This window comes from Cheilinus undulatus, linkage group 5 (assembly GCF_018320785.1).
Source record: "Cheilinus undulatus linkage group 5, ASM1832078v1, whole genome shotgun sequence".
NCBI lineage: Eukaryota > Metazoa > Chordata > Actinopteri > Labriformes > Labridae > Cheilinus > Cheilinus undulatus.
In genome coordinates, this window is record NC_054869.1 from 44,173,975 (window position 1) to 44,187,795 (window position 13,821).

At 37.9% G+C, this 13,821-nt stretch overlaps 1 protein-coding gene across 11 annotated transcripts in view; it reads left to right on the top strand.

Moving 5' to 3' along the window:
* LOC121509716 (membrane-associated phosphatidylinositol transfer protein 2-like) overlaps positions 1 to 13,821 on the top strand; it is a 172,163-nt gene that overhangs the window by 44,596 nt on the left and 113,746 nt on the right. For 9 of the 11 annotated variants that reach the window (XM_041787320.1, XM_041787329.1, XM_041787327.1 and 6 more), the window contains one exon: positions 1,830 to 2,072. In XM_041787320.1, coding sequence (XP_041643254.1) covers positions 1,995 to 2,072 — 78 coding nt within the window. In that variant the 5' untranslated portion in view covers positions 1,830 to 1,994. Of the gene's footprint in view, positions 1 to 1,247; positions 1,365 to 1,829; positions 2,073 to 13,821 lie in introns of those variants that run through there. The other 2 variants (XM_041787324.1, XM_041787326.1) reach the window with 2 other exon arrangements.

The following is a 13,821-nucleotide window of genomic DNA, read 5'->3' on the forward strand; positions in this document are numbered from 1 at the left end:
TTTATACTGTAATTTAGGCAGAGTGTAGGAATTTCTTGCAATTACTTTTTGACTCATTCTGAACCTACCCTTCTGTCTTATGCAATAGTTGTAGTGTTTAAAATCTTCTGTACTTTTCAGTACCATCAATCATTAAAATAACAGACATTGTGTAATTTTAAACAAGTTCAGTAGGTCTGTTTTGGTACCAAAACATTGCCACTGGTCCAATCTTATGAGGTAGATTTTTCTTTAAATACATAACCTCCAAAAGAAAACATACTACAAGAGAGAACACAATCAGCCTCTAACCAAACTTGCCAACAGATGGTGGATAAGAGCCATGGTGACTCCAGGAAGCCCCTCCTAAGCTGGACTGTTTTTTTTTTTCTACTGGAAAGTGATGCTGTGGGAAATTTTGAGGGATTATACCAGAGATTTGTCATGTTGGTGCCATAGGAGTGATTCTGGCTTCATGTAAGGACATTTATAATTACATTTCCACTGCCCACAGTATCAGGACTGTATTGTTGTTTTGTTAATATAGTACCACAATCCTGCTGCATCAACCAAATATAGGCCAAACTCTCCTTAATTTTTTTGGTTTTGAATGTTTCAAAGAGAAAGCTAGCTTGTACAAAATCTCTGTCAGGGCTTTAGCTCATCATAGAGCTCATTGTCTTTGTCTATGAGTGATTAGATTATCCTAATAAATAATCAATACCATTCTCCTCAAATTAGTGAATATCTCTATTTCCTTTTGACATCTCGGTTAATTTGTCACCTCACCTCAGCTGACAGTCTGCTCAGTCGTGATATTGCGCTGCACTTTGTAGAGCTGTTCTTCTCTCAGCAGTCAAAAGCAGATTTCTGCAACTCACGCCACCCACACTTTGGTTATGTATAGCCCACACCTACCCCTATCTGCCCAGTGGTTTGAAAACAATGCTTTGTTCAACTCTCAGGCTGCTATTTGTGAAACCTGGATCATGCACATTGGGGTCTTACCACGTTATGTAATGTTCCCCTCTCAGCTGTAATCCCTCTTATGCTGAGTGAGCCCCCCCATGTGACGCTGCACAAGGGTTGGGAGAAACAAGGTGGCTGCTGGGACCATCGGCAAGGCAGGGGTGAATCCACGTAGAATACAGCCACACGCCCCCCACACCACACACAAACATGTTGAGCTGTGGCCTGTGTATAAGAAGAGAAGTTAAGTCTGGAAAGTGCCTTACTTGGATTTGAGACGCTGGATGGAGATGCAGCGCTTGTGCTCGTCTTCGCTACATTGAGATTATTTCTGAATGATCTGCTGGCTCAACCTCCTTCTTCCAAGTGTGAGCCACAAGAATGGATCTTTGGTTACGTATGGAGGAGTTTTGCAGGTTTTTGAATTAGTACGACTGTTTTTTTTTTGTTTTTTTTTGCTTGTGATTCCTGTTTATCCTTGGTTGATGCTAGTTCTGCTTTAGATCAAGTGCTGTTCTTGGAGACATGGTTTAAGAACAATTAGGTTTATTGAGAGGTCTGGCACCAGACTTAACCGCGTGATTTCATTTTTGGGGCTTTTATTGTATGTTTAGAACAGGACTATTGGTAGAGATGGAAGCAGGGTTGAGAGAGTGGGAGACGATGAGTGATAAATGGCTGAGGTTGGAAATTGAACCTGAAGTCACCAATTTAAGGACTGAAGTCTCAGCAGATGGATGCACAGTTTCACCTCTGACCTAAACCTGCGCTCTTAACTCCACAGCATGTTTGGAATCTAACAAACTCTACTCATTGGATTGTTGTGGGGAAATAAATCCACCTGTTCTGTACTTCATGTTTTTTTTTTTAATCTCCCACAGGAACTATCAATGTGGACTACAGCTGCTGATTTGACAAGTCACATATAGGAGCCCCTGCGTCTCTCCTGTCCCCTCTCCCCCTCCCTTCCCTCTGTCCCCCCCTTCCCCCTTCCCTTGTCAATCTTTTCCCTTATCCCCCCTCTCCCCCCTCCTCCAAGATTCACCATGCTCATCAAGGAGTACCGCATCCCCATGCCTATGAGTGTGGAGGAGTACCGCATCGCCCAGCTCTATATGATCCAGGTGAGACCATATTTCTACTAGGGATACCCAAATCACCTTCCAGTAGTAAGATTGGTCACTAAGATATGATACTAGGTAGGGCTGCTTGATTATGGCAAAAATCATAATCACAATTATTTTGACTGGTATTTGGATCAAGATAATTTAGCAGGATTACTCAACAACTCTGAATATATGCAATAAATGAATATAAGTGGGTGAAAAAAAAATACAAAAATAGCATTTATAATAACTATGAATACAAATTTAAATAGTTTCATGGCTAAAATATCACAGCAAATAATCAAACATTCATGACATCACAAAACGAATGGACAAAATAAGCACAGCATGGCATGTGGCGCAGTTATCGTTTAATCACTTCTTGTTTCCATGATCATGAAAGCCAAAACATTAATCTAAATTGAGTCTCGATTAATTTTCCAGCACTAAAAACTAGTTATACTTAGTATTTTAACATAGCAGCTGGTTTAACAGTTGGTAAATATACTTAGCCCATAGTTCACTGAGACTTCCTACAGGTGGCAGTGTAACCTGATAAAAGGAGCACAAAAGTCATCCTGATTCAGTCAATAACATGCTTTTACTTTTTGTAATGTTCAGTGTATAACCTGCACTCTCAATACCTATTTTTTCATCTAAAAACTGGCTGTAGCTTTCATACTCAAATTAAACGTGGGTAAAAGTGCCAAGAAACATGATGTTATTATCACAAGTACATTCAGCTCTCAGTGTCACACACTGAACACTTGATCAAAAATTCATCCCATTCAGCGTTTATTGCAAGCAGCTTCTTCACTCCTGGAGAATACACCACTTTATTTGGAATTGGCGCCTCTTTTTAACCGCTTTTCTCCTTCATTAGTTCATGATCTTGCATTTAAAGAGAATAAGGAGTTTACGGTTACATAAATAAACCTTGTGAAGTGCAGGTTTGACTGAAACGCTCCTCAGTTAAAGACAACAGGTGACGGGCTGTGAGTCTGTCTCTCAACAATCACTGCAGGCTGAGAACTCAACTACTGGACTGTAGCTAGCAGACACACAAACTCCATACAGTAAACTTTGCAGAAACTTAATGTGGTGGACTTACAAACTCAAATGGAAATTATCACGCAGGAGGTCAGTTTAAATCTTTTTCCCTTATGGGGGTTCCACAAAACAGATGGCAACTTATATACTGAGGCAACTTTAATACCAGATTTAACTCTGTTCAACAGAGCAGTATGAAAACCTCCCAAGGAGCAATGCAACAAGTATCCAGCAGTAAGGACAACTGAATTGCACAATATTGTGATTGATTCATTACATTAGATAATTTATGTGAATAAGTTGTTAGTAGACTGAAAAAATAGCCTTCTCAAAGGGGCTAAACCATGATGTTTAGTCATGGGTTGAAAAACACTAAGTCACCTGCAATGTCAATGTTGTTAACTTAAGCTATGAAAAGTCAGTTACCTTTTATTCATGAGAAAGATAAAACTTAAGGCCTTGACACACTGAGACCGTCACTTCCAGACGCATTGTACGGATCTCTATTTTGCACTCGAACCTTGCACACTAAGTCTGTGTTTTATTTGTATCCATTGTGAATATTTGTAGAAAGTGACAAATTGTTTCGTACTGCCACATAAATAAGCAGTGAGGATTAGCCTGTGGCTCTGTCACTCCTCAAAATTCACACTGGATCTATCCATCCTAACAGAGAGCTTCATACAGCACAGACTCACACATCACAATTGTGCCAAGTTAGACAGATGGAGAGCAACTTTTATAGTCAGTCTCTGTTAGGTGGCCGTGAGAACAAACTGATGCCTTTATTTGTTATATTTCCACAGTTGATGTCCACATAATACACTGGCAAATCACAGTGTTCAAAGGGAGGTTTCGGTGTGTGAGAGAGAGAGAGAGAGAGAAGGAGTAAGTGGGAGAGAAAGAGAGAAGGAAGCAGCAGGCGCTGAACTGAATCATCAATTACCATTGAAATGGCTTGGACTGATGTGAAAATTTGCATAAAACTGAACCTGTTCCAAAAAAATATTGACAAAAGGAAGTTTTGGCGTCAGTGTGCAAACATGATTAGAACAATATGAGATCAATTTTCTTTATAACGTACAAAAAATTCTGACGGAAAAATTTGACTGGCATGTTGCGGCCTTAAGACTGCCACAGAACAGATCTTTGATGACTAAAATATGAAAAATCAGTTCAGTTTTTGTGAAATAGACAGGGGGGGACTAAAATGTGACTGTGACATTTTTTTTAACGTTCTATGAAGAAGAAGGTTGAAAACAACTAAAAAGTGACTTAAACTTAAAAGCATTTTAGTCCATAAACTAAGACAAAAACTATGTTGAAAATAAATGCTGAATTCAAGTCTGTTTGGCACCAGATTCAGGCAAAGAGAATGTTTTGAATATAAGTAAGGACTAAAATACAATCACTTTCTATGGACTTACACTGAAGTAAATGCTACTTTTTACTGTTCTGGTTGACTAAAAGAACATTTTATCAATCAAGGGTGGAAATTAGGGTTGAACAATTTGGGAAAATAATCCTAATACTGTGCTTTTATATGTGATTATTTTTAAGTCCCCCTCTTGTGTATTTTTAACACAAGAATAAATCATTCTATATCATAACCAACAAATAGAAGGAAGACTGAACTCAGGATGAAAGGTTTTTGAAAAATAATTATTTTGACTAATATTGACAATTTGATATCAATTATTGTACTGTATTATTGACGGGAATAATCAAGTAATGCTATTATCAGTTTAACTGAAACAACAAACAAATACAAGAAGGATTTTTTTTGTGAAGTTTACTTAAAAAGACACTTGAACATTTGCATAATGTGTAGACTATAACATCTGTGCTGCAAAAATGTATCAAAGTGGTTTTTTTGGACACACATTTTAAGTAAATCAATTGCACTGTTTGCATCAGAACATTGCACTAGGACATATTCTGATTTAATCTAATTTTCAGTTACTTGCACAGCCCTAGTAGAAATGACCAAAATGTGACTTAAACTTATTAACATTGTGATCTTAAGACCAAGACTTAAAGTGAAAACAGCAGTCAAATTAACACGTTCAGCTGCATTATTAAAATGATGCAATTAATTCACATCACTAAGAAAGCAAATTATTCCTCCAAACATGTCTATATACACAAGTTTCTCCCCAGAATCTAAATTTCCTTTTCATCAAGTTACATTTGAACATATCAACATGTTTAATTCACCTTTGACTAACAGTCATTTTACCATCCAGACCTTAAACACGTCATAATGTAATGTTATGTCACCTTATTAGTTAGCTAACTAGCTTTTATCCTGCTGGTTTCAACACAGATTTCAACAATGGATTAATGTTTTTAGCAAACGGGCCTTTCTACAAAGTGTGGGGATTTTTCCACGCATTTTCCAAGTGGATTATGATGACTGACCTGCAGCAGCTGCAGACAAGTTCCCTTTTTTTAATCAAGCCAACAGTTGAAGATGCTGCATTTCAGTTTGATTTAAATGAAAATGCTGATGTACTTAATAGTTGGCAATTTAATTACTTAATTACACTACAGCAGTGCGCACAAGGCTTCTTCCCTCAGGCACAGATATCAGAGTATTAACCACACGTGAGCAATTCAGTTACTAGAAACATTAGTGCGGATCAACAAATCATGGATTTTTAACTACAATTGTCAGATAATGCTCATTTGGGTTGGATCTAATTTTTACAACGGAATTCTCCCCTGCACATGTGTCAAAAGATGGCCAGACAATGCAGAACTTTGGAGACCAAAAAGAACAACAAGAGAGGGGAAACATTACCACAAGGGGAGTTTTACAAAAGGGCTATCACAGTGTGCCCAATTATGAAATGATTGGTCACACGGTGTCTGACGCTTATGGGGAAACGGAACAAAGAGAGCTTGTGTGCTGATAGATTATCCAATTTAGACTCTCTGAAGCTGGCTGTTTCCACCCGTCATAGGCTGCTTTTTTTTATTCAGGAGGGTGGGGTGGGGGCACCCTGCTCTGTCTGCACGCTCTCTCCCTGCTCATACCTACTGCTGCGACGGAGATGGACACACTGCTTTGTCCGTGTCAGACAGTTTCATTTGTCAAAGCAGGCCCTGAGCCGGAGCTTGAGGGTCTGTGTAAGAGCTTTAAGGTTTACAGCTCAGAGCAGCAAAGTCTGATTTATAAAGCTTTACTTATCCTGTGTGGCAACATATTTTCTCTTCATATGTGTACACGAAGGAGGATTTATTTAATCCAGTGGTACTGCCAGGTGCACTTTGAGGTGCAGTACACAATGACTCAGACTGGGGTAAACATTGTGCATTAATTACTTACTTTTATTTACATTGGTTGTAAATACTGAGGTGTTTAGGTGCATTTTTCTCATTCAAGGCTGAACGTGGCTCTGAATGTTCTGAAGTCATGTTAGGATTTCAGCTGCATGGTTACATAATGTGGATGAGCACAAGTGGTTTTACGTTTGTTGTAGAGCAGGTTGAAGTTGGATGCATGTTTGGTCAGGTCGGTGCCTTTTTTTGGTTTACTACTTCTGTTATGATGTTACAATTTGGCGGGAATGCCACTGAGTAAGAGCTTTAATCACTAAGCCAAAATCAATACAGGAACATTATCAGCTAAATCTGCGAAATAGTATCCCTCTACAGCAGAGGTGTGATGCTGATCTTAGGTATAACCCAAGAGCCTAACAGGGTCAACATTTAACCAGAAACTGTCAACCTTATTTTCACTAGTAATGAATTATGGGGGGAACAACGTTGCACTAATGATGTATGATTTGGGATTTTAAAAGGTCAAAATCCTGAATTTGATCAATCATGAAATGAATCAAATTTATGAGTTCTAAAGGTCAAAACACAAAGTTAAAAGTCAAAATAATATTTGTAAAAGACAACTATGTGAGATAGAAAGTCAGAATCATGAGTTTTAAAGGTCAAAATATGAGATAAAAATTGAAGTCTTGAGTTTAAAAGACAAATATTTGGGATACAAAGTTGAAATCATGAGTTAAAAAGGTCAATAAATAAATGGGGGTTAAAAGTCAAAGTTAGAAAGTTGAAAATGTCAAATCTGTGATTAAATTCAGAATAATTGGTTTAAAAGCTCATAATATGACTTTGAATTTAAAATTTTGATTCTAAAAGGTCAAAATATAAGTTAAAATAGAAAAAATTGAATTGAAAAGGTCTTGATATAAGATAAAAAGTCATAATCATAAGTCATAGTTGTGAAATGCAGAATTGAAAACATGAAATAAAAACAGTCCTGACTCAGATTATTTTTACCCTTTTCAAATATTATGACTTAACTAGGATATTTTAAATCCTCAAGGTTACTTTTACATTCTTATACTATAGGAAATCTGCAGACCTTGTACCACTGGGTCAGTTATAATAATAACATGGTATGATCCTGCAGGCCGGGTATAACTGTGCCACTGGCCAGATTTAGCCCTCGGGTCTTGAGTTTGACACCCTTGCTTTACAGCTTTTTTGAAGAAAATACAGGATTATTCACATGCATAAGTTTGTCCTTATTTAACTCCTTATATTTATTGAAGTAATCAGAGAATACATTTAAGCTGTACTGTTTAACAAAACCCCTCAGGGGACAGTTTCATCAAAGCATTTAAACATTTAAGCCCCACAAAACCCAGGAGCCATTGCACAAACAAGTGTTTTTGACACTGCTTTGTGGTGTAGCAGTACTGTCATTGTTACCTCGCCTTTCTTTTTGTCGTAGCAATAAAATAGCAGACTATAAGAAATTATTTCTGAGAGTTTGCATTCTTAGATCCCGTTAACACAACAATTTCCCCTGAAAACCAAAGTGATGTTGCAATTTGGCGGTTTGTTGAAAAAACGACAGCATTTTGGATGCCTGAGAACAGAAAGTTTTGAAATCAAGCTCAAGTGGAAATTATTTAGTTGTCATCTATGGTGTTTCCACTGAAAATGGAGACATTTGGGGTTAAAAATTAGCACCAGCCATGTACAGGTTTTTTAGCAGTGTCACTTGAATCTGCTCAACTTAACAGCCACTTGGGCAGGTAACTGACTTTATTAGCAAAGCCGAGCAGACCTACACTGTCACTGACCAGAACAAACCTTGCTTCCTCCTCCCTATGTCAGACCTGCTGCCAAATGTTCACTGAAGGCTGTGTGCTGGAATGGTTTGACTCAATTTCACATGAGAGTAGTTCTCCACTGCAACTAGTGTCCTTGCTCAGGGTATTTTAACCAATGTCATGCTCGTTGCAAATTCAAAAAGTCAGATAAAGCCTGAATTTTGGCTTAAGACCGCATTGTGAGTAAAAAAAAGATCTATTTGTATAGTACCTTTCATACATAAAAACATGTAGCCCAAAGACCATCACAGTGAACAGAAAATGTTAGCAACAGCAGAATAGATGCAAAAACAAACAAAAAAAAAAAGTCTAATAAAAAATAGGTAAAATCAGACAAAATAAAATATCATATAAAAAATATATTGAAATAAAAATGTAAAAAAAATAAATATATATTTTTAGAATATAAAAATAATTAAGAAAATATTTTTGAAAAGTACTGAAATATTACACATCTTAATATATTTAACCCCAAAGCTGTTACACAAAACTCCTGAAACTGCATCAGGGAATGTGACATGGCCAGAATTTTATGCCCTTGCTTGATTCAGATTTTCTTCTGCCAGCATCTTAAGTAGACTTTTGTGCATGACGTCCGAGTGACCTGATGTGAGAACTGATTAGTTAACATTAAAGAGAATTCACTGTGGGCAAGTTGCACAGGGTGCTGACATTTATTTTTTCTAAATGGTACAGGACATTTGATTTTATGAATGCAACAAGTGCGATCTTTGTGCATGTAGTTAAGCTGCTACATCTTGTGTTCCCTTTGCCAGTATGCTTCTCCGCTCTTTTAGATACTGTGATTTTGTTAAACAACATGCAGCACTGATCTCAAAGAAAATATTCTCATTATAGTGCCGTATCATGGCTCTTTTGCTACGTTCACCACCAACCTAACTTTCTATGATATGTATTGCCACAAAATATCCCCCGGCCTCACTCCTGTCCAACAAGGATAGTCTCCAGGTGTGAAAACGACAAGATCAGGAGGATTTCAGGTGCATTCTGCCTAGAATTTGTAGACACTTTCAGGAGTGCATATATGAAACCAGCTGAAAAGAGAGACCATCTGTGTTCCCTTTGAATTTAATACCTTTACATGCAGTTAGACGATGTCAAATTATTTTGTTTGTCTGACTTTCATAAGCTGGACTTTTACAATGCACATAAACACATTAGATCAACTAAAACTGTTCTAGATTGAAATGGTCAAAGTAAGACCACCACACCTTGATAATGTGATTGAAGATTGATTTACTTTTGCTACTGCAGTCTGACCCAGAGTGGTCAAGGCATTCTGGGTATGCACCACATCCTCCGTGCCATGTTTTCAACCGGACGTCAAACAGCCTAAATGCTGTATATAAGGAGATAGGTTTGTCTTTTGATATCACCATAATCTGGAGGGATAACTTTCCCCACTAATAGCAAATCTTTGGGCATGTATGAAATGTACAGAGCTGTAAAGTTGTTCATGTTTTCACCATTTGAACTTACAACTAGTCAGCTGCTTGCTAACTTGTTAGCAGGACCAGCTGACTAGAGGAGAGCTGAGTTGGATATACTTACTTTAATAGGGCATGTACAGTAGTCCATATAGATATCCTAATTAGGGATGCAGTAATTGGATTTTTGTCAGTGTCTGATGTCCCAGTATGTCCAATTTCATTAAGCCAATATTGACCCCAATATCAATACATACACATCTTTTTTTTTTTTTTTTTAATTAAAAAAACACCAAGTGTCTGGTGAGTCGAGCAGAGCTGAGAGAGGATCAGAGAAGTAGAAAGTCTAGTAGTAGTTTTATATTTAGGGCTTCTTTCAAAATGTGCAGGGCCCTGGTGGACCTACACCTGATGGTACACTTAGATATTTTACTGCTATTTAAGGCTGAAATCTGATTTCTGAAGCTGATATATACGGCCAACATAACGGCTGTAATATTGCCAGAAGCTTTTGAGCTGTTATCTGCCGATATGAGTATAAACACAGATAATATCAAGCATCCCTAATCCTAATTGAGCTCTAACTGTAGCTCAACTATCTGTGCATGTGCTGTCTAGATTGCAAAAAAACCTTGCCAACATTTCATTATTGAAACATTGCCAGTATTTATGCAGCTTAGACAGTGTGCAGGAGTTAACCTGCACATTTTGGTAATAAAATGTTTTTAATTCTCAAGTAAGGCTCTTTATGCCAGGTTTAATATCCTTTGATTTTGTACTTGTATCAAAGTTTAAGATGTTGGTATCGTGTCAGCACGAAAGTCTGTAGGGTATATTGTTTTCTCAGAGTTTGAGGCTTTTCACTCAACAGCCCTGTCAATTATTGTGTTGTTTTCTCTCTCCTTCCCCTGAAGGAGCAAACAGTCAGCTAATCCAGTTGTACTGTCGATGGTTAGGAACATGACTCAGCGACATGCCCCAAAGCAAGCAGACGTTTCAGGACAGCACAAACCAGTCACTGCGCCACACTTGCACACACTTGATGATTTTCTTTGGCACTGTTTGAACAGAGTGTCTCTGAGCATTATTAATTATGTGAAACGCATAACTGCAGTGTTTGTTTTGATCCGCTTTGCTCCTTGATTCTTTAAGCTGAGCTGGGTTTGTCACATTGTGCAGAGATATCAGTCAGGAGCAGGCAGGCTTACACAAAGACACAGAATATATACATGCATTTTCATGCATGTACACAAAGATAGGAATTCATACATTAGTGACCTATAGTTACCTCTCCCCCTGACCTCACCCTCTCTGCACTGCCTGGTTGCTGTGAGGCTTCTGTCACTATGGCAACCATGACATCAGCAGCATGCCAGTGGTCAGGTTTTGTTCGAGAGACGGAGTGAATGAAAATAGGAAATGGAGGATAAAAAGAGAGTCTTCCAGCAAAAGAGGGAGGAAGAAATGGGAGAGAGAGAGAGCTGTGGATGGAGTTGGTGTCTGCAGAAACCCTTGCTTTATTGCTGTATGTTACCAGGGCAACTGCAGCATGTAAGCCTGCCTGCCTGCCTTCCATTCCTCTTGTAAAACCATAGGCTGTAAGAAAAACAGATATACACTCAGTGATGTAATGATGACATGGTGTCTGAAGTGGTATAATAGAGCCAAACAATGGTTGTCTCCAAATGAGAAATGCTGACTTAGTCTTACTTTTGAAAATCTACAGACAGGCAAAGAGGCGGAGCCAAGGTGGACACAGCTACAGTGCCCGCCCTCTTTTCTGTTTGGGGCTAGTTCCAGGAGTAGATTTCTCCATTCAAAATGCTGGGAACGTTTTGAAAAATCCTTACATCGGTGGATTTAATCATGGAACCAAGTCAACCATGGGACATATTTTTTTCTGCACAAAGAACTGCTTCCAAAACAGAGAAAAAGGGCAATGGTACACTCAAAAAAATAACTTGCTCGGTGAACGTAATAAAATTATGGAAAGTATTTCCACCCGAGTAAAATGCATTAGCTTAGCCAGAAACAATTTTGTTGAGCGACCTAAATGTAAATATGTTGGGTCAACATGATGTATTTGCATTACTGTTACTTCATTATCATGGTTCAGGCCAACTAGATTTGTAAGGGTAACTGTAACACACTGATGTAATTTTCTTGGGCCATTTAAACTTGTATGTTATTGGGGTGAGCTGTGATGAGGAATGGCTCAAGACAAGCTGAATGAGTTTAACAAGCCCCTCTCTTTTATTTAGAACACAAATCCAGACACATGCGGACAGGGTAGTCTGCAGCATTAACCCCCTCACTCATTGTGTCATACTTGGAAAAACATTTTCCTCTAAAAACATGAACCAATAAAGAAAACATACATAATTATAACTTTGCAATGAAACTTGAACATTATACAACAGTAGAAGAGCGAATTCTTTTGCACAAAACAGTCCCAGAAGTTCCTGCTCCAAGTGACTGCTTCCTGGATTGCCAAAATATGAACGAGTTGCTTAATTTAATAGGGTAGTTACAACTACATTTTAAAATAATACAGTTACATGAATAAATTGTGCTGATCCAACAAAGCAAAGTTGAGATGAAATGCTTTAGGTTAAGAGATTACCTTTTTATCATATGAAAATTAACATAATAGTAATTATTCAGAAAGTAAGATATTTTTGACACAGTATTTATATATTCAGCAATTTAATAAACTCTAATAAAACACTCAGTAATGAAAAAAATCATCCAAAATGCAGAAGAAGACATTAACTAACTGTTGATAACATTTCAGCACTCCTATTGTTTTCTGTTCGATGGGTGATAAAGGATTCAGCTTAACTTGTTCCACATGTAATGTTTCATCTCAAGATGACTTTCTCTCCTCTGCCCTTACAGTACTATCTTATTTGATATCACGTTTTAAATTCACTATACCCGCACAGGGATTTGCAGTAATGTACAAAGCAAACGCGTGAGGAATGTGTGAGAAATTAAATATGAGAGGATCTCGCTGTGTCTCATTCATTCGCACACATCGCTCATGTTCTGACTAAGCAACTGTTTCTGTGTAAGGAAGTGAAAAGCAGCATCAGAAACAGGAAACGCGCCTCACTAAGTTGATAGCAGGAGGAAAAAGCCAGGATGTGACTCTCATCCTGTCAGAGAAGTCAGAATTAAACATACAGCCAGCTTTGATCCTGTTAGCTTTAATAAGGAAAGGTTTCATGGCGACATACAGAGGGAGAGAGAGGACTGTTGAAAAGGTTTCAGGGCAGGGCTCACCACTCGGCTGTGCTTTGTGTTCTGAGCTGATGATGATGTTTTTAGTTGAACAGCGATGAGGATGAAACTCCAGATAGCTTCACTGTGAGTGCATTAGACAGATTTACAGAGCACCATAACACTTTCAACAAAGATATTTTATTCATGATGTTTTAGTTTTACAGACATGCAGCACAGCTACAAAGGAAACACTGCCCCACATGGGATACACAATACCACTACTGCTATGATACCAGAAAAAAATTAGACAAAATGTATTACTGTTTTGACACATCAACAAGAAGTCTAACGCTCCCAATATTGGGACATTTCGTTATTATATGATCAAAAATTCCAGGTAAAGTCTTGCATACTGTCTGTGTTGCACAAAAATGTTGGTGGTATTTCTGAACAGAAATGTTTCTGATGATTTTGTACAATAGAAAAAGTCTGAAGGAGCATATGTACAGTTTTTGACTTCATTCATTTCTCTTCTATGCATTCGTCTTGTTAAAAAGTTGTAGTATTAAAGTTTTTGGCACTTTGGCACTAAGTGTCCAACATTTTTACAACATTAAGATGCACGAGGACAAAAGGCCAAAACACTGAAAATGTTTCTCTTCTGAGTGGTAGAATATTAGCCTTATAACCTATATAGTTCCTGGTCATACAACAATCTGACCAATTCACTTAATTTGAAGAAAACTGAGGCAGTGGCTACAGGCTTGGTTTCCTTGTACTGCAAGCCTGTCAACAATGGCTGCCACTGGTGAAGCCTTAATATGGGTGTAGCTACATCCCAGTGGCAGATTTATCAGAACTGAACATTTCTTTGTTTAAAGAAGAGCAAAGAACCACACTGAA